This window comes from Achroia grisella, unplaced genomic scaffold, assembly GCF_030625045.1.
Source record: "Achroia grisella isolate CSIRO2021 unplaced genomic scaffold, CSIRO_AGI_Agris_v1 utg660, whole genome shotgun sequence".
NCBI classification, from domain to species: Eukaryota; Metazoa; Arthropoda; class Insecta; order Lepidoptera; family Pyralidae; genus Achroia; species Achroia grisella.
The window spans coordinates 4467877-4492190 of record NW_026712984.1 but is presented as its reverse complement, the minus strand read 5'-3'; the positions used below and the strand labels follow the sequence as shown (position 1 = coordinate 4492190).

Here is a 24314-nt window from a genome sequence, read left to right as displayed (position 1 = left end):
ATTATTAAGTGCTAAGATCTGTAACACTGCGACCTACATAGATCTATTGTACTCGCCCTTTTACAAAGTTCGCTACCTAGACACGTTCGGGACAAGAACTGAAGGATATATTCTTAGGAGCGATAGTTTTTATCTCCTCAGGATGCCGTGTATACTTTCCAAAGATATTTCGTTTATGCATGAGTGGGCTACAACCTCATAGTACATGTACTAGTAGTATTAGTATATTAGGACTTTTTCTATAATTGGTATATCATACTAGCAGACGATCCTATCTGATAGTAGTTGGTAATCATCGCCTACATACATGAACAGCATCTATCACTATGTGATCACGTGTTCCCATTCCGGTGGACTAAGAGGTCGTGCCTCTTATCTCGTAATTTCATTGCCTTTCAACCGAAGAACTGCTATTTATTATATATTAGCTGTACCCGCGGTTTCGTCTGCGTGAAATTTATAGTCTATGTATAGGCAATATTATTGTAATGTTTCATTAAAATTCATTCAGTAGTTTTTGCGTGAAACAGTAACAAACATCCATGATCCATAATCACAAACTTTCGCGTTTATAATATCAGTAAAATTTGAAGTAAAATTTGAATCCTATTGTATTTTTGCGTATGTTTAAGTATCTCTGTAAATCGTTTAGTATATGTACAAGGTCTGCATAGATTAGATTGCAATTAAAAGATAATTGTCGAATATTATTTATATATTTATCATCTTGGTTTATAATGCAATAGTTACAATATTTGTATGCCCATTCCTTATGAAGTTTTAATATGAACAGATGTTAGGATAGAAAAGGATTTAGGCAAAAGTTTATCTTGCAGAATCTCTGTTTTATGTCATGTTTAAAGCCTATGTTATTCGGATGTATAAACTATATTAGTGCAAAGTTTCATCGAAATCCGTATAGTAGTTTTGACGTGAAGAGTAACAAACATCCGTCCATATATCCATCCTACTTACAAACTTTACTTTTATAATATTAGTAGGATATAGTGACTTTACAATCACGACATCCATTAATGGTGATGACACATGTCTTAATCATCTCTTATTGATCTTTTTTAAAAATTTGTGGCGTTGGAAGGTAGTATTTTGAGTTAATACGTTATACAGCGACATTAAGTTCATCGCTTTGCATCACAGAATTTGAGAGCGTTGACTCTGGGTTCATGTCACGCTTTTGATGAGTCATTACTTTTATTGTATCTTTAAACTTAAGTACTACAGTTTTGGTTGATCTTAATTCACAGTCAAGCTTTACATATCATATATTAGAATCCATTATATATAAATTATACTTATATGTTTATTATGGATTCTAATAACTAATGAAAATTATATAATGTTTATAAATTGATTAGCGAAACTTAATTTTTTATTTTAGTATGTTTTGAACATAGGAAATCGAATTATATCTGCAAGTTTTATTTTATACCAAAAATGTAAAGATTCATCGATAAAATTGACCAACATTGAAAATCGTTTAATTATATTACTAAAAACTAAAAAATGTGTTTTCAAATTTACATACAATTTGATTCAATTTGTATGCAAATTTGAAACAATTTGATTTGATCCTTTTATAAGACAAAGCATTTGTAGCAGCACACAAGAGTAGTGGAACACAGCTACGCGCCAACTGCCGGCGCAACGCGATCGCCGCGCTTATAAACCCGGTGCGAGCGGGAGCGCACTAGCATTGCCTTCTCACTTCATGAATGGAATCACCTGTTTGTATAGTATACTAATGACATGATTTTACGCACATAAGTTGTAAAGCATTCCAAATAAATCAATCCACGGATACTACTAAATTATTGGTTTCTCTTCATCCCATACGAGCCACAACACTGGTGACCCCTACTGGAACACAACCTCACCCGGGAAACTACTTGAAGATGACGAATCAAGAAGCCACTACAAACAGATCAACACTACAAGAAGTCGACGGCATTGCACTATCAATGCGTGTACCACCATTCTGGCGAGATAAACCACGATTATGGTTCATCGCTTTCGAAGCTGTTACCAACGACCCCAAGAAAAGCGAACTACAGCGGTCGCAAATGGTCATTGCCCAGCTACAAAAAGAAGATATCGAGCAAATATGCGATCTCCTAAACGCACCCAGTGACAAGCAGTACACCGTCATAAAAGAACGACTCATATCCGTCTATGAAGAATCGGAGGGAAAACAATTACAGACATTGTTATCCGACATGGAGCTCGGAGACCAGAAGCCCAGTCAGCTGTTACGACGCATGCGCAATCTAGGAAGAAACAAAGTTCCTGACAACACGCTGAGATTGATGTGGATGAATCTCTTGCCTCCACACGTACGATCCGTCCTAGTGGTCAGCGACACCATCAGCAAGGATACTGCACTCGACGAACTCGCTAAGCTTGCAGACAAGATGATGGAACAAAGCCAGGAGATCTGTTCCACGTCAGCCACACCGCTGCAACCTACAAATCGACTCCCAATATATAGTCGAAGAGATAAGGAAATTACAACTAGAAATCGCAGAATGTCGCAGTCGCATAACAACCACACGCCGCAACAACAGCGTCATCTCACGCGCCGACCCTACTCACGGTCGCGCAGTGGACTATCTCCGTCTCGCTCACGCTCCGCTACACCGTCACCGTACTGCTACTATCATCGTCGCTTTGGCAAGAATGCAAGACGCTGCACTACACCTTGCAGCTTTAATATGGAACACAGATCGGAAAACTAGATCGAACGTTGGCAACGGCGGATTCCAACGTTGAAGAAAAATCTTACCGCCTATTTGTCACCGACAGGAAGACCCTTTTGGTAGACACGGGTGCAAATATATCCGTCATACCGAAAAGAAAAGGCACGTCAGCCAGACCTGCCTCATTCCATCTTTACGCCGCGAACAACACTATATATACCTACGGCGAGAAGACATTGGAAATCGATTTGCATCTTCGAAGACCATACAAGTGGAAATTCATCATTGCTGCAGTAAACAAACCGATCCTCGGCGCAGACTTCCTTCGTCAAATCGTCGATCTCAAGAATATACCAACTTATCGACAACACCACAAAACTGTCAGTCAATGTACCAGTTGGTATCTCCAATCAACCCACTGTACGAAGTATCGACTTACAGAGATCGTACCATGACATATTGGCTGAATTCCCGGGAATCGCAAGATTAACAGCTATGCAGTTAAATTCGAAACATAACGTCGAACACTTCATAGAAACCACCGGTCCACCCGTACACTGCCGCCCTCGTCCCATACCACCACATCGCTACGAACAAGTCAAGAGGGAATTCGAGAACATGATGAGCCAAGGCCTGTGCAGACCCAGCAAGAGTCCGTGGTCCATTACATGTTGTGGCAAAGAAGAACGGCGAACTACGAGTTTGTGGTGACTACAGACGTCTCATTAACCAAACCAGACCGCTACCCTATACCACGAATAATATATACCAACTCGCAGGGAAACAGCTGTTCAGCACAATTGACCTGAACCGGGCGTTTCCCCGTCAACACAGCAGACATAGAGAAGACAGCAATCATCACACCATTCGGCTTATTTGAATTCCCGAGGATGTGTCCGGGTCTCAAGAATGCTGGACAGACATTCCAGCGTTTCACACGATCCGTGGCCTCGATTTCGTGTTTCGTTGATGACCTCCTCGTTGCATCAGCTGATGAAGAACAGCACCGGCAACACCTACGCACAGTGCTTCAACGCCTAGAAGAGTACGGAATCACTATCAACCCATCCAAATGCACCTTCGGTAAACGCCAAGTTCTTCCTCGGCTATAACGTATCACCAGAAGGCATCAAACCACCAGAAGAGAAGATCCAGACCATTACTCAGTACCCGAAGCCGAAGACTGTAGAGGAACTAAGACGTTTCCTGGGTATGTTAAATTACTACCGGGAAAACATTAATACAAGCACCGCTACATACATATCTCCATAATACAAAAAAACGAGACAAGTCGATCATTGAATGGAATGAAAATTCATCTCAAGCGTTGAAAACTGCAAGAAATGCATTCAAGACGCAACCCATCTCGCTACCCGCATCACTCCGTTCCGCTCGCATTAATGTGTGACGCATCCGACAAATGCGCGGGAGCCGTACTACAACTGATCGATAGGTGGCAACCATTGGGTTATTTCTCAAAAAAATTCACAACAACGCAACTTTTCCACATTCGACCGGGAGCTTCAAGCTGTCTACCTGGCGGTGAAACACTTTAGACAAATAAACGAGGGAAGAGAAATAATCATCTTTACCGACCACAAGCCGCTTACGCTCTACAGAAAGCATCATCGGACAACGAAACGCCGCGCCGTACAAGGCAACTATTATTTATCAGCGAGTTTACCAGCGACATTCGTCATATAAGCGGCAGGGACAACATCGTAGCTGACGCGCTCTCTCGCATCGAAGCTATCTCCTGTCCCTCTCCAATCGACTACAACGCAGTGGCAGACGCGCAAGAAAGAGATGGAGATATACAAAGACTATTACTTCAACCCAATACAAAACTAAAGAAAATATTTTTACCGACCTCAACAAAGAAAATTTACTGCGACGTCTCCGCCACAGCAATTCGACCTTATCTACCACAAGAGTACCGTCTTCAAGCGTTCAATGCTGTTCACGGACTCAGTCATCCTGGTATCAGAGCATCACGGAAACTCATGCAGAAGAAATATTTCTGGCCATCCATGAATATCGACGTAAAAAAATGGACTAAAGCTTGTATTGCATGCCAGAAAACCAAGATACAACGGCATACACGAAGCACTGTCGCAACGTTTCCAACAGCCGAGCGATTTGAACACATACACATCGATATCGTCGGCCCGCTTCGAACGTCACCCACCGGGCACCGTTATGTCATAACAATGATAGACCGAGCGACCCGATGGCCTGAAGCATACGCCGTGTCAGATGTATCAGCCGACACAGTTGCCCGCACCGTCTACATGGATTACCAGATTCGGCTGCCCGGTGAGACTGACGACTGAAAACAGTTTGAAAGTCGCCTCTTCGTTGCTTTAACCAACTTACTCGGTATAAATAAAATACACACCACGCCGTACCATCCACAAAGCAACGGCCTAGTCGAGCGTTGGCACCGATGTATGAAGACGGCACTCACAGCCAGACTCACCACCAACAGTTGGGTCGACGAGCTACCTACCATTCTACTCGACTGCGCCGCGAAAACACTGGAGTCAGTGCATCCGAATTAACATACGGACACAACATACGACTCCCAGGCGATTTTTTAGATCGCAAACGGCCGACTCAATGGATTATAACTACGTAAAAAAACTACAATCTATAATCAATGAGTTACGACCAGTACCGGCCCAGTCCCACAGCAATGCCCGTTCAGTTTTCATACATCCAGACTTGAAAACATGTAAACAAGTATTTATTCGTGTGGATGCTGTTAAGAAACCGCTTCTACCATCATACCAGGGTCCCTACGAAGTGATTAGAAGGAACGGAAAATTATTCACCGTCCAATTACCACACAGGGAAGCTACCATCAATTGACCGTGTGAAACCTGCGTATATTATCAACAATGGAAACAGTGACGTATGTACGCAGCCTGCCGTGCCCGCCGACGCATCTCAGCCCGTCAGTTCAGTTCCGAAGACAACTCGATACGGTCGTGTAGTCAAGCCACCGGTACGTTTCGCTTGAGGGGGAATACTGTAGCAGCACACAAGAGTAGTGGAACACAGCTACGCGCCAACTGCCGGCGCAACGCGATTTATAAACCCGGTGCGACAAGATTGCCTTCTCACTTCATGAATGGATATGTTTGTATAGTATACTAATGACATGATTTTACGCACATAAGTTGATAGTTTAAATCATCAATAGGCACTCACTCCTCACCCGGCATGCTGACACCGTCGTATACTCCTTATCTTAAGTACTGATTACCCTATTGTTTCATTGTATTGTATTGTTATTGTGTTGTATTGTTATTGTATTGTTTTATATTACTATTTCTACTCTTATTCTTTTGAACAGTGGTAATTAACATTACCACTGTTCAAAAAAAAATGTCCTTATCAGAGGCCGATATGCCTCTGTTCTTCCAGTTCCTGGAAAAAAAGTGTCCCGGCATCTTAAATGCTTTTATAGCATTCAAAGCCGCCAAGCCCTTAGTGTACAGCTCGCCCCCCGCGTCCCCAATGATGACTCACACTGACGAACCGAACACTGACACTGACGAATTCGAGGACGACTCGCAACGGCTCCCGCCGCTTCCCCCGACCCAAGCCGACCAGGCCGAACCCGCCTCGCCCGCCATGGAGCAGGACGACTCCGTCGCGGAGCTTGACGCTCCTAGTATGGAGCTCGACGCCATCCGCGACGGCGACGTCCCCTCTCCCATCCCCCCGGTCTCCTCAGACGAGGACGATTTTATTCTTGTTGGCAACAAGCGTGCCAAGAAGACCCAGGGCTCCCAGCCAGCCAAAACAAAGCGTGCCCATGACGGCACCGCTAAAACCGCCCCCGGTCCGAGTGCACGCAAGTCGCACCCCGAGACCAAAGCCCCGCCCCCCGTCATCATCCAGGACAAAAGTGCCTGGAACACCGTATCCAATATGCTTAAAAACAAGCATATCAATTTCAGCCATGCTAAGGCTACCTCAATAGGGATCAAAGTATCAGTCCTATCATCTGACGACCATCGTCGTCTATAGAAAAACATAGGTTATCACACCTAGGAAGAGAAAAAAAGCTCCGCGTTGTAATACGCGGTTTACCCAAGGAGCTCTCAACAGACTCCATCCTTGAGGACCTTCAGTCCCAGAATTACCCAGCGCACGAGGTACATCGTATGTACCAGTCGCGCTCACGCAACAAGGCCGCTATCGACCTTGTTCTAGTCGTATTAGACTTATCCCCAGAAGGCAAATCGATCTTTGATATAAAGAGCGTTTGCCAACTATCCTCACTCTCCGTAGAGGCGCCTCGCAAGCATTAAAATACGGGCACTCTGCCCGTAATTGTTTCGCTTTTGCGTCAAGTGCCTAGGCGATCAACAGATTGCGGCCGTAGGCCCAACACCCCCACGCCCCCCAGTTGCACCCTCTGCCTCACAGAGGGTCACACCGCGAATTACCGCGGTTGTTCACGCGCCCCACGTCCCGCCAAAAAGAAGGCCACCCACACCCAGGGCAACCGTGCTCCGGCACGTGCCCCCGCCAAGTCAAACACAACCCGAGCCACTCGTAATAATGCCTGGATTAAACCCCCGTAAGGTAGCACCCAACCCGCCCGCCCAGAAAGCCCCGCCCGCCCAGTCGGCCCCGCCCGCCCAATCGGCCCCGCCCATGCCCATACACAAACCCGTCCCCAAAACACTGCCCGCGGCCCCCAAGGCCAACGGCAGCTTGCGCAGGACTTCGCATTGGTCGCTCGCTTAGCCAGCACCATCGACCCTAACGAGATTGCCCTTCTGGCCTCCAAGCTCCGCCTGTATAAGGAGTCGCCTCAAAATAGGCTCGCAGCCGTCTGCGAGCACATCGGCGTACTTACCGCCATCCTCAATTTTAACCTGTAATTATGGGTACTCGAGCTCAGAGAGAAAAGCCTCGGTCCGTTCGAATAGCGTTTTTTAACGCGTTCGGATTAAAAAAACAAATGGAGGAAATCGCCTCCTTTCTTACTGACCACCAAGTCGATATTCTCCTCGTGCAGGAGACCCTACTGAAACGTTCAGTCCGCGATCCTAGAATCGCCAATTATATATGTAGAGGCGGCGGTACACTCATATACTATAAACGGTCCCTACATTGTATACCGCTACAAACACCGCCTCTCACTCATATGGAGGCCTCCGTCTGTCTTCTCGGCATGACCGGCCACCGACCGCTCGCCGTGGCATCCGTATATCAGCCTCCCGGCAAACTACTGCTGGAAAGCGACCTACGCGCCCACCTAGATATCAACAGCGCCACCATTCTGGCTGGCGATTTGAATTGTAAACACACCCGCTGGAACTGCCACGTGTCCACGACAAACGGCCACAAACTAGACAGACTAGCCGACTCGCTCGAATTCGAGATAATCGCCCCGCTCCGCCCTACTCATTATCCCCATAACGTGAACCACCGACCCGACATCTGGACATGGCACTGCTTTATCCCCAGAAGTCCATGCCGAGCTTAACTTCGACCGGTAACCCTCCTTCTGGGCCCTCCGCCCGACACGCCACTACCAACCAAAACAATAACAGACTGGCAACGACTCGAGAAATCTCTCGAATCGACCGACACACCGATACTAAACCGTATTCCCGACGTCATAGAGTCCACCGAGGACACTCTCATTGCGATCGACTCGCTTACTAACCACCTGCAGTCGGCAGTCAAGGACTGCTCCAGGGAACGGACGACCGTCGCTGGCAGCTATGACGTAAGTTTTAAGCGATAAGAACGCAGCCACTAGAGCGTAATCGCTAAAACAACCGTCCCTGCGATATATAGCCATCGCGCAGATCCGGGACGGCCGGTGGGGCAAGCTTACGCCATGCCACACCGCGTACTGGCGCATAGCGAAATCTCTCAAAACCGACCAACAGACAAACGACATGCCCCCGCTAGTCCGACCCGACAACACTATAGCCTTCTTCGACGAAGACAAGGCTGAGTGTCTAGCGTCCAACTTAGAAGCCCAATGCTCCCCCAGCTCGCTCCCAGTCGAGGCAGGTCATCTCGAGAAGATAGACACCGAAGTCGAACGCATCGCGTCCACCCCGCCCACCGAATCCCTCTCACCAGTCACGCTTGATGAGGTCAAAACGCTAGTTAAACAACTACCTATCAAAAAATCACCCGGCTCAGACGGCATATCGAATAGATTAGTCAAAAGTCTGCCATCCCAACTTTTGTTATTACTCGTCGCTATTTTTAACGCGGCGCTGTCCAACGCTATATTTCCAGACAGCTGGAAAGAAGCCGTGGTCATTGGCATCCCCAAGCCCGGTAAAAATAAATCCGACCCGTCCAGTTATCGTCCTATCAGCCTCCTCAAGGCTATAGGCAAGCTGTACGAGCGAATCCTCCTCGCCCGCCTAAAGGAGTTTATATACTCCAAAGGCCTGCTCATCAATGAGCAGTTTGGCTTCCGAGCCAAACACTCATGCGTCCATCAAGTGCACCGCATCACGGAGCACATTCACAAAAACACTCTGTACTTCGCCACCAAGTCCCCCAAAGGCGGTACAGGCGTCCTATTTTTCGATGTGGCTAAGGCTTTCGATAAAGTCTGGCACAACGGCTTGATTTACAAGCTTCATCAGTTAGGTGTCCCCGACAGGCTAGTACTCATTGTACGAGATTTCCTGTCGAATCGCTCTTATCGCTACCGTATAAACGGAGCGTTATCCGACCCGCACCCCATACGAGCCGGCGTCCCTCAGGGCGCCGTCCTCTCTCCGATGCTCTACTCGTTGTACACCAACGACATCCCCAAATTCTCCGACTTAAAAGTCGAAATATCGCTGTTTGCCGATGACACGGCTCTCTTTACATCCGCCAAGTCCCGTGCGACAATAGCCAGACGGCTTCAGAAAGCCGTAACGATACTGGGCGAATGGTATATCAATCCCGAAAAAAGTGCAGCAGTGTACTTTAGCAGGGAATTACTCTATGAATCACCCGATCGAACTATTCGGCCAAAACATCCCGTGGGTTTCGAAAACGAAATATCTCGGCGTCACCCTAGATAGGAAACTAACGTTTCGTCCTCACATCAAGCGTGTACGCGACCGAGCCGCCTTTATACTAGGGCGACTCTATCCTTTTATTAACAAGCACAGTAAAATGTCGCTTCGCAACAAGCTGACATTATACAAGGCTTGCATCCGTCCCATCATGACCTACGCTAGTCCCGTATTCGCCCACATACCCTACTGCTTAATCAACAGACTGCAGGTCATTCAGAATAGGTTTCTGCGTCGAGCCACCGGTGCGCCGTGGTTCGTTCGCAGCGTAGATCTCCACCGCGATCTTAATTTGCCCTCCATCAAGCAGTTTATGAAGGAAGCGTCTCGACGCTACTTCGACTCTGCCCAATCCCACCCTAATCCGCTTATAGTCAGTGCGGTCGACTACGCACCGAGGAGTAATATCCGACATACGCGACAACGTCGCCCGAGGCACGTTCTCATTGACCCCGACGACCCCATAACGGCAGGTAACCTCCCCACGGGCCCACCCGTTCCACCCCGACCACACTTTTACACACACACACGACACCGTCCTCGCCGGCGAAGACGACGACCTCAAACACACAATATCGCGCATTCAACCGGGCGCCTGCGCGCGCCCGGGCGCTACACACCGGCGCCCCCGGGCGCCCCTCCGATCGATCCCCCGTCCAATTCAAACGGGGATCGAAATTACGACGGCCTGAGCCGAGGTTCGAACCCCTAGTGGTGCCCTCAGACTAAAGTCGTATCCGTCGGGCAGGAGTTGGCCTTCAGCCGCTCCATAAGTCCTTCCGCGGGTTTGGAGTGCCATCTGCACTCGCCCCATAACGTCCGGTGAAGCTGTAAAGGCCAGCTACGGCCAACAGCATTAGAGTAGTCCGAAAAAAAAAAAAAAAAAACAAATAAATCAATCCACGGATACTACTAAATTATTGGTTTCTCTTCATCCCATACGAGCCACAACACATTCTTTATAGTTAAATATTTTATTCGTACGGAACATGCTGGTAACGGCGAGATTGTTAGTCGTAAAACTCTTGAACAAAGAATAAAGTGTGAAGTCGTGACTCATGGAGGGTATAGGGTTGCAATGGCTGCAACAGTCGCTTCAAATAGAACGAAATTCAAAACAAAGAACCGCTGACTGTGAGCAGAAATCTATACATATAAATAAAATTGGAGTGTCTGTTTGTAATATTGAAATAACCGGTTTTACGTTAGGTATATATATGAATATAAATACGGGTATACACCAAAATAACATTTCTTACAATGTTTTGCTGTCTATCTGCCTGTCTGTTTGTTTTGGCTAATCTCTGAAAGGGCTGAACCGATTTTGAAGGGCTTTTATTGGCAGGTAGCTGATGTAAGGCTAAGGTAACTTAGGCAACTTTTATTTTAGAAAAATTCTCTAATTAAAATAAAAGTTGCCTAAGTTTTTGCTAAATTTCACGAGGACGAAGTTGCGAGTACAGCTAGTGTATAATAAATGTCGTAATATACGTTTTATAAATTTTTTCTATGATAATTTACATAATTAGGAAGCCATATGTATTATAGACATACATATGTACAAGTATATAGGCGACTGTTACCACTTACCATCAGGTGGAGTGTCAGCTTGTTTGTCATTCTAATTATTGAAACGAAATATAAGCAAGCACCTCTAACATTAAGTGCTATTATTATTAACAGCGAACCGTCCCTTCCCACGAATGCATTAGACATCTTTGAATTTCTCGGCTGGTTCTATACTATAACACGCATGTATTATACATATAAATCTTCCTCTTGAATCACTATATCTATTGCTGAAAACTACATTAAAATCCGTGACGTAATTTAAAAACTTAGGTTAACAGCAAACAGATAGCGGCGACTTTGTTTTATTCTATGCAAAGATAATAAAGAAGAATAAAATGGGAGACGGTTAATTAAAAAAAAAAACATCTTTGCAATAATTGCACCTTTGAAAATTAATTAATAATAATAATCTTTAAATAATAATCTTTATAATAAATAATTAATTAATACCTTGGCGCCTGAATGTCTTAATTTTTACGGATTGTCATCCTATACTTTGTAGATATAATAGTCATAGTACTATAACAGAATATTTCAGTGTTCTCAGATTATTTATTTTATTCCCATTTATGTTTTCAGCCCAATCCTCAGAAGTCGCAAGAACACGATGATTCTGACGACGATCACAGTGAACATGATCCATCAGAGAATGCGCCACTCATGGGCAGCACGACAAGTTTAGCCCTGGCTGGGAAGAAGCCAGAAATTATATCCAATATACCTAAAACGGTGAATGATAAGGAACAACCCTGTGATAAGGAGAGTGATACGAATAAGGAGAAAATAATTGGATCACAACCCGTTAAAAGACGAAGTAAGCAGTTTGAAACTTTTTCCGTATAATTTATTTGCTTTGCCGCATCATAATTATAAAAAAAACATGAAAAAGTAGATAGTTGAAAATGTTAACGAAAAATTCTTTGTGACTCAAACATTCGCATAATATAAACCGGATTTGGTTATTCTAAGAAAGAGTCAGTTTCGAAAGTGGTCATTTTTGAACCGGAAGTACCTGAGTCACTACAATTAAGTAGATTTTCGTTAGTAAATGGAAATCTACGTTTATACCTACTTAGATAATATATTCAATTTACTATCAAGACAATCACATTGTTGTTCAACCTCGTACCTCACGTAGTATGATTCCTTCATTTGTATTCAAGAAATGCTTAGCAAACGGCCTATAACATTTTTTTTTTGCAAATGGAGCAATATATTTTTAATAGCAAAAATCTAATTCGTTATTTTGCATTACTGCATTACTAATGTAATTGAAAACAGTCTTGTTAATTTCATTGTTGGGCACGCATGTAATAGTGGACCTTTTTGTTATTGGCATAAAATTGATTTTGTCTGCGGTATTTTAATAAATATGTTTTCTTTTCCAGGTTCACAATCCCATGACTCGCCAGTAGTACTGTCAGTATTAGATGACGTTAAAAGAATTAAAGTAAATGATAAGAAGGGAGCCAATGGTGCAGTGTTACAACAACCAACTAGTCTGTATCCACATTTATCGGACATAGAGACAGATAATTCTCATACGCCAGAGGAATATTCCGACTGCGGCGGCTCAAGGTGTGGACATTATACGTTAGAATGTATATTCTTTTTCCTTTGCATCTGAATTTTCAGGTTGTTTTTGGCGGGAAATTTCAAGATGGCGGCTGGAATAGATTCGCAAGAAGATATATGATTGTCGTTTGGTGGCAAGAAGGAATATTGACTGGAACTCGGTGTTTGATTCATTTTTAATAGTTTTCCAAAGGAATGAAGGCAGAAATTTTAATGGTATTCGTGACTATACTGTATAAGATAGTACATCAATGACATTAATATAAACAAGTGCTAGTGTTATGTGATGTATATTTATTTATATCTTACAAATGATTGATGCTTATTTCCGGGATAGTTTTAGTATTTCACTACTGCCTGTTTGATATTTGAAGCGTATAGTACCAAATATTATTTATATATGCAGAACATTCGGATACCAATGTTAATTTATAATGGCTCCATTATAAATGAATAAATACATGAAAATTTGAAAGTGTACAAATATAATATATTGTCTATATTTCCGTAAAATTGATGCCTTCATTTCAATAAAAGCCATTACCCACAAGTGAAATGCTTAATACTAGAATTTCACTTAGACTTCACTTGACTTTCCTATGAATATTATCATATTGTAATCTTGATCTAGTAAGATGATATTATTGAATTTCAGAGACAGAATAATTTATTAAAATTATAAACACTCAATATTGTACTATATGTAGTATAAGATAAGGTTGTATTTAAGCAATAATTGTTTTGCTTGATATTAAATAACTAATATGGACTGGTAGCGAATGTAGTGCCTGAAGAATTAGACTGAAATTTGACTGCGAATGTTTTTGATGACTTTAATATATGTACTTATCTCTTTTCTACTATTATTTCATGTAAAAAATAGGCCTTCTTGGCATATGGTTCTTTCTTCTTAATCGGGAAGAAAAGTAACGTGAAGATCTACCAGCTAGGGATGTCCGATATATCTCGATATTGAATAAAGATTGATGTTTAGTGGGAAAATATCGATATTTAGCCCTCAATAATATCGACATCGATGCCAAGTTAATGTTAATTAAAGACAAAATAAACGGAAGAGGAATTTTATGTCACTTGGCGGTCTTACTATTGCGATCTTAAAGACAGGATCAAGTAGCAGCCTAAAAGAAACAAAACTGTAAGGTTACTCAATTAGTCGTTACTTTTACGGTTCAAGCAGATACATATATACATTGTCACCTAAAACACCGATGTTTTCTAATATCGATATTTTTCATTCTATATTAATCGTACATCGACAGTTATACATCGATATCGATGTTTATCCAATATCGGCCATCCCTATTAGGTACTATGAGTTAGTGTTCGATACGTGCCACTTGACATATCCTAGCGTAAAGATAATTATTGTAAGGAAAGTACGCACAATAATAGGTTTTACAAACGAACTGCCGATAGTTATCATTAAGAAGGATTTAACCTTGCCCGTGGCATGGTTTCCACAAGAAGGTCAGCGTTAATGTACCTTAACCGGTTTACTTCATACCTTTGTCTCGCGTTTTAGCTGGTAGTCGCAAGGATATACGAGTCTACGCAGTAACAGCACCACATATAGTATTACTAGCTGTGCCCGCGACTTCGTCCGCTTGGACTAATGAGCTTGTATAGCATTTTTAATTATTTATAATAATTATTTTACAAATTGGATATGCATGACGTCGTTCTTGCTTCAAAAATTACGAAAATCCGTACAAACTCATCCCATATTTTAAGGGACAATTTTTTTTTTATTTTAATTTAATGTATCAAGTATTGTCATTTTTAAAACTAGAAGAGTTTTAAAATACTTCCATACAATCTTTTAACCCCTTACAACCCTTTATTCGCATTATAAGCAGCCTATGTCTTCATTATTTTTACTTCTTTGGTTAGATCAGTTTTAACTGAAAAGATCGCTGAAAAGCGACAAGGGACCGATTGGCAAAATTTTAATCACACCAACTGGTTGATTTACGGTTACGTACAGTATAAGTGAATAAGAGGTTGCTCTTTCATAAATGTGCTATCTGTATAAAAGTCACGTATTGAAGTTTCGATACTAAGATATTTTTTTTATCTTGTTTTAAGAATTGTCTCTCGGATTATTTTTGGCACTTATATAGACCTCTGGTATTGCGTGGACTAGACAAATCAGTAGCTCAGTAATTTTTTTTATTTAGGGTATTGGGATATTGTCAGGGGTTAACACCTGTAACACTGCATCCTACATAGATCTATTGTGCTCGCCCTTTTTCAAAGTTCGCTATCTAGGCCCGTCAGGGACAAGACTTGAAGAATATTCTTACAAGCAATGGTTTTTATCTCCTCAGGATATAGTGTATGAATTTCTGTCCTTACTTACTCTTAACTACTTCTTATTTTGACTTAAATGTTCGAATTAAGTAACTCTCCAGTAATGATCCTCCGGGAAAAACAATTGTCGGTATCTCGATCCTCGCTTACTCTACAATTTTTTTTTTTTAATTTAATTAGAATTACGTAACTTTTGGGTAATTTTTAATACTCTACAGATACGCGTACGATATAATCTGGTATCCTTACCGTGACATTATGAAATTATTACTATGTTTCATAATAATTGCTAACATTACGCTCGAGTTGACCGGAAGCCGGTCCACGAGCTCTAGTATTACACTTGAAGTGTTTGCAATTTAGTTTAGCACAAATTAAGAAACTATTTGAATTTAATACTGTATATGTGTATTACTATGTTGATTTTTTTCATGAGTATGAATATATAAATGTAACAGATACATTTAAAACAAAATAATAATAATAATAATATTATTTTTATTGCTCACAAGGAATCTTACAATGTCAATAAATTATATTTAAACCTACAAGTTATTTCTTGCAAGAGTATGGAGTCTGAACTAGGTCGAAACTTGTACTATAGATCTCTAGATCTAATAGACTTGCTGAAGTAGACTATTTTCAGTAAAAAAACGTATTGGTTCATATTTTATTATATTTTAACGCTTTTGTTAATGTATGTATGAGTGTAGTTATTATATTTGACGTTTAAATTCCCATATTATCTCTTTTCTATGACAAATACATGAAAAATATAAATGAAATATAATATAAATATTGTTTATATGTATAAGACTGTATTATTAGTATTGAATGTTTGTCAAATTATATTACTAAGTACTGATTAGTATAAAGTACGATTTATCTCAGTATATGTATATAGGTACTTAGATGTGAAAATAGTGTTAAATAAAAGTAAAGCTTAAGACCATTCTGTAGGGTGGTTTTTTCTACAATTTAATAAGGATCAAATCTGATTCATATCTATTCTAAATTTATTGCATATAATTGTATCTTTGCTCCATAATCGAAAGTTTATATAAACTACTTACAGTAAATACATTATATAGTTACAAATTATTGGTGTTAGAATAATTATATCTTATATTTATGTATATGAAGATAACAGTTCAATGTCTAAGTAAAACAGTTATTTTAAATACTAAACTACTAAATGACATTGCCTAAGAATCTCAAATAATATTAAATTTACTCAATTAACAAACTAATTGTAGCTATTTAATAAATGTAACTCACTTCCTATGGTATAATTATTCATTTATCATTAACATCATAGCAAACGTTTGTAAACTGACGTCGCAGTTGCTGATTTTAAGTACCTATCCAAGTTAGTACTTAACCTACTTAATAAATAAGCTACAGTCGTTTTAATATAAGAACGCATAAATATTATTTACAATCCAGTGAATATTTCGGTATCTACTTATAAATGGCTAAACGCGACGCTAAAATCAAGGACAATATATAAACAGTGTATAAGAGGACCCTGGATCGCTTTATAAATGGCCGCGTGTGTAGCAAAATCAAGTCCAATTTCAATAAAATAGCAACAATATCTAAGCTGGGGATAGTAGGGCCACAGAGCGCTTTATAAATGACCGCGTGTATAGCGGAATCCAACCGTATTTCAGAAAATCAGGGACACTATCTGAGCAGTACATAAGAGGGTCTTGGATCGCTTTATCGCGTTTTGTATGACCGCGTGTGTAGCGAAATCAAGACCTATTTCAAATAATACTCTTACAGCCTTTTCAACAGCGCCAATATTGCTCCTGATTTTAAAGTCGTGTAGGCCTTTTATTAAATAATCGTTTATATTGAGCAAGTTCCAAGCCTATATGAAATTTGTTCATTGTCTTTTACCCTTTATCCATAGAAACTAAAACCTGCCATGTTACTCTGACAGTGCTTTGTCACTGTCTTTCAAATGAAGAAAACAGTTTATAGAAAAAGGACAAACAATTCAATAATCTAAATAGTGTTTTATGCATAAAGGGTAGTATTTTACTTGTTATTGTTATCTATTTTATAAAATTTTCGATTGCCTACTTACTATCAAAGTGTAAAATAAGCAGTTGTTATATCTGTTCTTAATATAAGTATACAAGTTTTTATATTTTATAGTAATATTATCATTCGGCAACTCTTGTTGAGGAATCTTATTAATGTATTATCATATATATTATATATTACGAAATATGTGTTTAAATACTTCTATCGGTTATTTAGTACGCATATTACAAGCTCTTGGTTTCTACTAAATGACGTGAATTGTTCTGGATTATTTTTATTATTATATATGTATATTTTATATTGTGAATACGAAGGACAAATCGTACCTTCAGTACTTTAATTAAAATTATGTTTACTCAACAACTTTGTTACATAAAATACTAATTACAGTAATTTATATGTTACAGTAATATATTCTTGGAATATTGAATATTTATCAATAATAATTTTATCATAAATAATAATGATTAAAAATAATAAATTGACTTAGGTAGAATAGTGATAAATATTTAATTTATTCCAAGAGTTATGCATTAACATTAAAACCTTTTTAGCTTAATATTATGTTTAAGTTCTATCGACTGTGATAAAATAGATACGTTGTTTTCTACAATTCTGTAATAATAAAGATTTTTTTGTAAATAAGTTAATATTGTGTTTTTTTATTCCCCTCGATTTTGTTGTGTGATTTTGGTGAAATTATATTAAATACCTATCTCAGTATGTATTTAAATAATGAGTTCAGGAGTTATTTGAAAGGTAGACAGATTTCGTTTTTTTATACACATACACATACACAATACACAACCATCATCAACTTCTTCCTTATCAAATTTATTTGGGGCCGGCGTAATATGTTTTTCTCTCCCATTCATCCCTGTTTGCAATCAACTCGTTAATTACTCCCTTTCTTAGCATATCATTTTTCACACAATCCATCCACCTCTTTTTAGGTCTTCCTCTGCATTTATAACCATCCACCTTCCGTAAAATATTATCTTTATTCCTACGCGTTACACGTCTATACCACGACAGACCTATACATTACTCTTTAACATCTGTTTTTACATACACAACCCCTAACATAAATATTAATTTAAAATACCACACACCCCTATACACTAAACTTATTATATACATATTAATAACAGTACAGTCTGTAACTTTTGTCGTTAATCTAATTCATCTTTATCTATCTATATCTATCGTCTATCTAATTCAATTGTTGAAGTTAGTCTATTTAACAAGGTAGATATTAAATACGAGTATCGGCCAGTAACAAATAACACTTGTAAGACCACGACTCAAAATACAGGCTGTTACAAAAGTCGAGGATAAACCGAAAGCAGGAGGAGATAAAACAAATCATCACAGCTGTCAGATAATAAAAAAATATTGACCCTGTGATTATGAAACTATATTTAAAAAATTAATAGTCCTGAGTAATGCCTTTATATAAAACTGCAAGCATTATTTACTTGATGTTGAACAGGATAAACAGGTTATAAACCTAGTACTATCGACAACAGAGAAATTTTATAGTATACTAGCTGTACACGCGGCTTCGTCCGCGTGGAATATAACTTTATTTTTCTAAAAGTAGCCTAAGTTACTCCTTATTACATCAGCTACCTGACAATAAAAGTCCCGTCAAAATCCAGCCATTTCAGAGATTAGCTGGAACAAACAGAAAGACAGACAGACCGTCAAAAATTGTAAAAAATGTTTTTTTGGTGTATGTACCGTATTCATATGCATGTAGTAAAAAATGGTTATTTCAATATTACAAACAGATACTCCAATTTTATTTATATGTATAGACTAGCTGTGTCCACGGTTTACCAGCGTGAAATTTACAGCCTGTGTAATATTCTAATGTATAAGTTGCATTATTGTAAAGTTTCATTAAAATCCATTCAGTAGTTTTTGCTTGAAACAATAATAAACATGCATCCATCTATACAGCTACACTCAGAAATTTCCACGTCTATATATTATTATTTTTTATATATTTCTTAAGAAATATACCACCTGCGCTAACGGCGGGGCACCAGTGGAGGATGTTACCTGAGATCAGGTCAGTTAGCCCATCGTGGTAAATTCACCAGGTATTTATTACGATGGTTTCCAGAGAGAACCACGTGGAGGTCAACCCGACATGGCAATGTGGTTATTAGTCCAGTAATGTGGACTAACCACACTGCTGCAACAATCCCTTTCTCTCTCGTTTATATATTAGTAAAATTAATATGCGTAATTATATTTAGTATTGTGTCGTATACCTGTTTGGAGGGTGAGAAATGGCAGTATTCTCTCTGGACTTTCGGAACTATAATGACAACAAAAATGATAAAAAAATGCATATTTTTGTATCATTTTTGTTGTCAATTATTTCCATTCAATCAATAGGCCAATACACCATAGGTGCTTGTTTACAAAATAACTGGGTTTCGTTTCAAGTGAAGATGAAAGTTATTATAAATACATACATAATATACACAGAAAACATCCAGAGCGATACAAACAATCATACTCATGAATACAAATGTTTATGCCGTGCGAGGAATCGAATCCCGCGACTATTGGAAATCTGTTAACCGCTAAGCCGCGAAGGAGGGCTATATATAAAGTAGTAAACTTCGTAACATTACAATACTATATTTATATTGCTAGCTAAATTATTAGTTGGCAATACAGTCGACACTCAGCATATGCTGTGACAGCTTAGTATCACAGAACTGATATTTTGTGTAAGGCCAGTAGTGACTGACTGGGGTCTCCAGCACCCTCTTATGGAAGAGTATAAGTAGGGCCCTCGAGGCCCCTTTACGTCGACATTTTCTTTTGCTGCAACTACCCCCGAAATTAGGCCTCCTTCGGCCGTTGCTCTACTTAATAATTAAACTTAAAGTACATTTATGTACTATTATATTTCTATTATTAGTCATATCAGTGACCATACAGATGGTACGTTATATGTATTGCCTTTGTCTGACATATTGTAGCAATGTACACATATCAGAAAACTTTCTAAGCAATTTTCTCTCTGCGATAGGTCGGTAGAGTTACAATAATAATGCAATTGAATTAGTGGTATAATATATCCTATATGATTTTATTAATGTTTTCATAAATATTATATACATTTCTAGGCTTTGCAAAGCTGAACAGTAGTATAGATGTAAACCTTCTTCTTGAATCACTATTTATTGATGAAAACTGCATTAAATTCTGTTGTGTAGTTTATAAAATCCGACCGAACAGACAGCGGAAGCGATTTCATTTTATATCAAGAAAGATTATACTGTCTGATGCGGCGTGCAATGTTTCGCCATGTACATATCGCTATTAAAAAAATAATGGTTGATGATAGGCGAAATGATAATTTGGAGTTGTATGCATTTTTTAATACCATATCATAAATTAAAAGTATTGTCCAAAAATTAAAAATTAAATTTGGGTGTACACTACCCTTATCACTTAGATATATGAAATTTAGTCCCATTCCTTTGGTGTTGCTGAATTTCAAACACAAAATTTCATAAGAATCTGTCAGGCCGTTTTGGAGCAGTTTTGTTACAAACACTGTGACACGATAATTTTATATATCAGATTTATGTAGTATTTAGGTTTTTCTCTACATTTCACGTACATTACACACATCTAATTTCTACGTCGTTTTCAATAAAAATACGTACTGAGATATCTAAATATGATTATTGTATAAATATATGTATTTGATTTATATATAAACCAGAATCAAGCAACAAATCTAGGAGAATGAAAAAATGACTAAATAATTAGTATAATTTGTAATGAATTTTATTAATTTTGTTCTATTTTTTGCATTTTCAGTACGGAGAATCTAAACGACAATTTAAATAAATCTGACAACTGGGCTGAGACATCTTTCGGTCGTGAAGTCATGAATGTGAGTATAAAATGTTATGGTATAATTAAAAATACTTATTTCCTATAAAAAATCTAACGTGAATCTTACAATTTAATATTAAAATATTAGTCTGAACTTACAGTACTGAGCTGGATTCATTACCTTGCACGTAACACTGTTTCGACTAGCACGGTGTTTGCAAATTCAAAATATAAAAACAAACATATCTCTGTCTCGATTTGTTCCAATCTCACTTATATTTCTAGGTGGTAAAGAAAAACAACACCAGCTACAAGAAAGCAGTTCGCGAGTGCGAGACAGATAGTTCAGACAGCGACTGTGACAGTGAATTGAATGATATGCTGGATGAAGCCATCAATGAGGAAATCGAAGGACCCACACCACCTAAAGTCAACAAGGTAACAATTACAGTCACACAGCAATATTTAGATGTTAGATTTAAGTTTATACGGAGCTAGAAATTTTAAGAAGTCGTCTAGACTTCAGAAAACATTCAAAAGAGCAACACACAAGTTTCTTGCTCTTTCTTCTTCTGATGATTCTTCCAACTGCGTTCCGAATGCACTCATTAGGTTAGATTAGAAAATATGACTATTCAAAAGTACTTGAGTTTATTTGAATAAGTTGTTGGAGTAAGAGACCATTGTTACCTCTCACTCACCCTGGATGAGTCTGAGCTAGCCCCGTGTTTACTGCATGGGAGCCGTATGACTAATGTGTACATAAAATTTCACTGCTGGACCTCGATCTAAATCTGCTAAATGTGGGAGTAAGAGAGAATGGTCATCTCTCACTCACACTTGATGAGGCCGAGGAACAGCTAGCCCCGTGTTTACAGCATGGGAGCCTGTCATCAACAAGTTTCGTGTACCAGGAGAAAGCGCAGTTCAAGTCTCCCCTGAAATGCCAGCCGCAGTGCGTGACGCCATCGACCCCCGCTCGAGACAAAGGCAGCGAGCTGGTACACAGTGTCAGTTTCTACAGAAGGATGCAAAGTGCTGTAAGTATTGACAATACATACATTATATACTAGCAAGTAAACGTGGCTTCGGTCGGGTGCCATTTTTATAAGGATCTTTTAATTTTTTACAATAAAATACAGCTCATATTATTTGCAGATAAATTAACTTACTATATATAATGGAATTTTTGAAATCGATTACATAAATTCATTTGTATGAATCTTTTTTTTTTTTTTTATTAAAAAATACTTATTGAGTACAGCTTATTATAATGTAAACGATTACTTGGGGGATGGCCGAGTATGTTAGTTATTCCGCAGTCAGGCAGTAATAAAAATGTTAACATCATAAGAAATTTAAATGACCTAAATGTATAAATGATTATGACTTTGACTTGACTATTGGAAGGAGGCAAGGAGACAACGAGTAAGTATGAAGAAGTTGTCTAAATTGACAACTCTATCTCAGCTAGTAATTCTTCGTCAGGCGGGAGTTAGCTTTTATCGATAAGTCCTTCCACGGGTTTGCAGAATCATCTGCACTCACCACTGAAGTTTCAAAGGCCAGCTGCGGCAACAGCATTAGAGTAGTCTAAAAAAGAAACTAGTAATTCAGCTAGTATATTAGTTAAAGTCTTGTTTAAGCTGTAAGATATAACCGTGATATTTTTTACGGATATATCAGCCAAGCTATGGAAAATAATAGTAGCATGAGAAAATTTACTCATTTGTATACATGATACTCTTTATATCTAAATACCACAATTGTCACTTTCTATCAGATAGACTGTCAACTTATTTCCCATTACTAGTTCAATATAAAAAGTGACTTTACGTAAAGGATATAACGTCTAATTTGATTTGATTGCAGACCACGACACCAACGACTCCAATGCGCATCATCCGACACCAGTCGCCGGAGCGTGACATCCCGCCGACATCGGAGCCGGCCGCCTGTGTCACCACCGTGCGACAGCGGATCAAGGAGCTACAGAACGAGATTACCAAGCAACAGACTATTATATCACAGGTATATATATATATATATACATATAAGTATAACGTAAATATATATTAATAGCTTTTACCCGCGGCTTCGCTGGCATAACTTCATTACTGTCTGCTAGATGGCGCTGAAGTAGCAAAATGTTGATATAGCCAATTGATTTTAATTAATTAATGTTGATTTAAGTTGACGGGAAAGGGATGTGGAAAGGGAAAAAAAGTGTTAATCAAGTCATTTTTTAATAGCACTTTTTAATAACGTTAATAAATATGAAAAAATGTTAATAAAATTCTTATATTAGATTTATTCAATTGGTAGTGATGTTACTGCTAAGAAAACTAAAACTTGAATCTTTTTATATTGTAAAGTATGTACATATGTTTATTATATACATATGTTTTATATTACAGGCCAGTCAAGCGTTAAATCTGTGTGCAGCTACTATTGAATTCAGTGGCTCCACTGAACAAGCCGAAGGCGAGAGACTGCTTTTACTCGCAAGTAAGACAATCATATTTTCATTATATATATTACAATCCAGCCGCTCAGAGTTTGCGTTTCAGACAGGTTGGGATAGAATAGTCGATATAACTTTGAACTGACATACAATTTACGGCAAAATTTAAAATATGGTTTTTTTGCCTTAATAACATTAAAAATTTAATATTTTTCCAACTTACAATAAACGTATTAATTTTGGGCTAAAATTATTAACTACTTAACAAATACAAAAACCATAGTTTCACACAAAACTGCACTGTTTCAATGTTATTTAGTCGCTTCATTACAAAAACAATCAGTTGATTGGTCGATCCCGATCTGTCAGAAACGCAAACTCTGAGCGGCCGAACTTTACAACCTATGTACTCCTGGTTCACTTTTTAAATATGCATCCACACCTTGCATGCTTATCTCCTCTTCCCATATGAAAAGGATATTATCATATTATTGCCATATGAGAAAGGTAACCTAGTGTATAGTTTCATTTTGAGATTTCCTTAATTGTAGATTGCTCCAGATATTTTTTTATCGAATTAGGAGTTATTTTGCGACAGTACATTTTATTTATTTATTTAAACTTTATTGACCAATAAATTATGGTACAAACGGCGGACTTAATGCT

The 24314-nt window shown here is 39.0% G+C and overlaps 1 protein-coding gene across 1 annotated transcript in view; it reads left to right on the top strand.

The window, feature by feature from the left end:
- Positions 1 to 24314, top strand: part of LOC131849863 (anillin) — a 71187-nt gene that overhangs the window by 42841 nt on the left and 4032 nt on the right. The window contains exons 9-15 of the mRNA XM_059199995.1: positions 11930 to 12164; positions 12739 to 12928; positions 21167 to 21242; positions 21470 to 21622; positions 22063 to 22224; positions 23057 to 23215; positions 23602 to 23692. Coding sequence (XP_059055978.1) covers positions 11930 to 12164; positions 12739 to 12928; positions 21167 to 21242; positions 21470 to 21622; positions 22063 to 22224; positions 23057 to 23215; positions 23602 to 23692 — 1066 coding nt within the window. The remainder of the gene's footprint in view (positions 1 to 11929; positions 12165 to 12738; positions 12929 to 21166; positions 21243 to 21469; positions 21623 to 22062; positions 22225 to 23056; positions 23216 to 23601; positions 23693 to 24314) is intronic.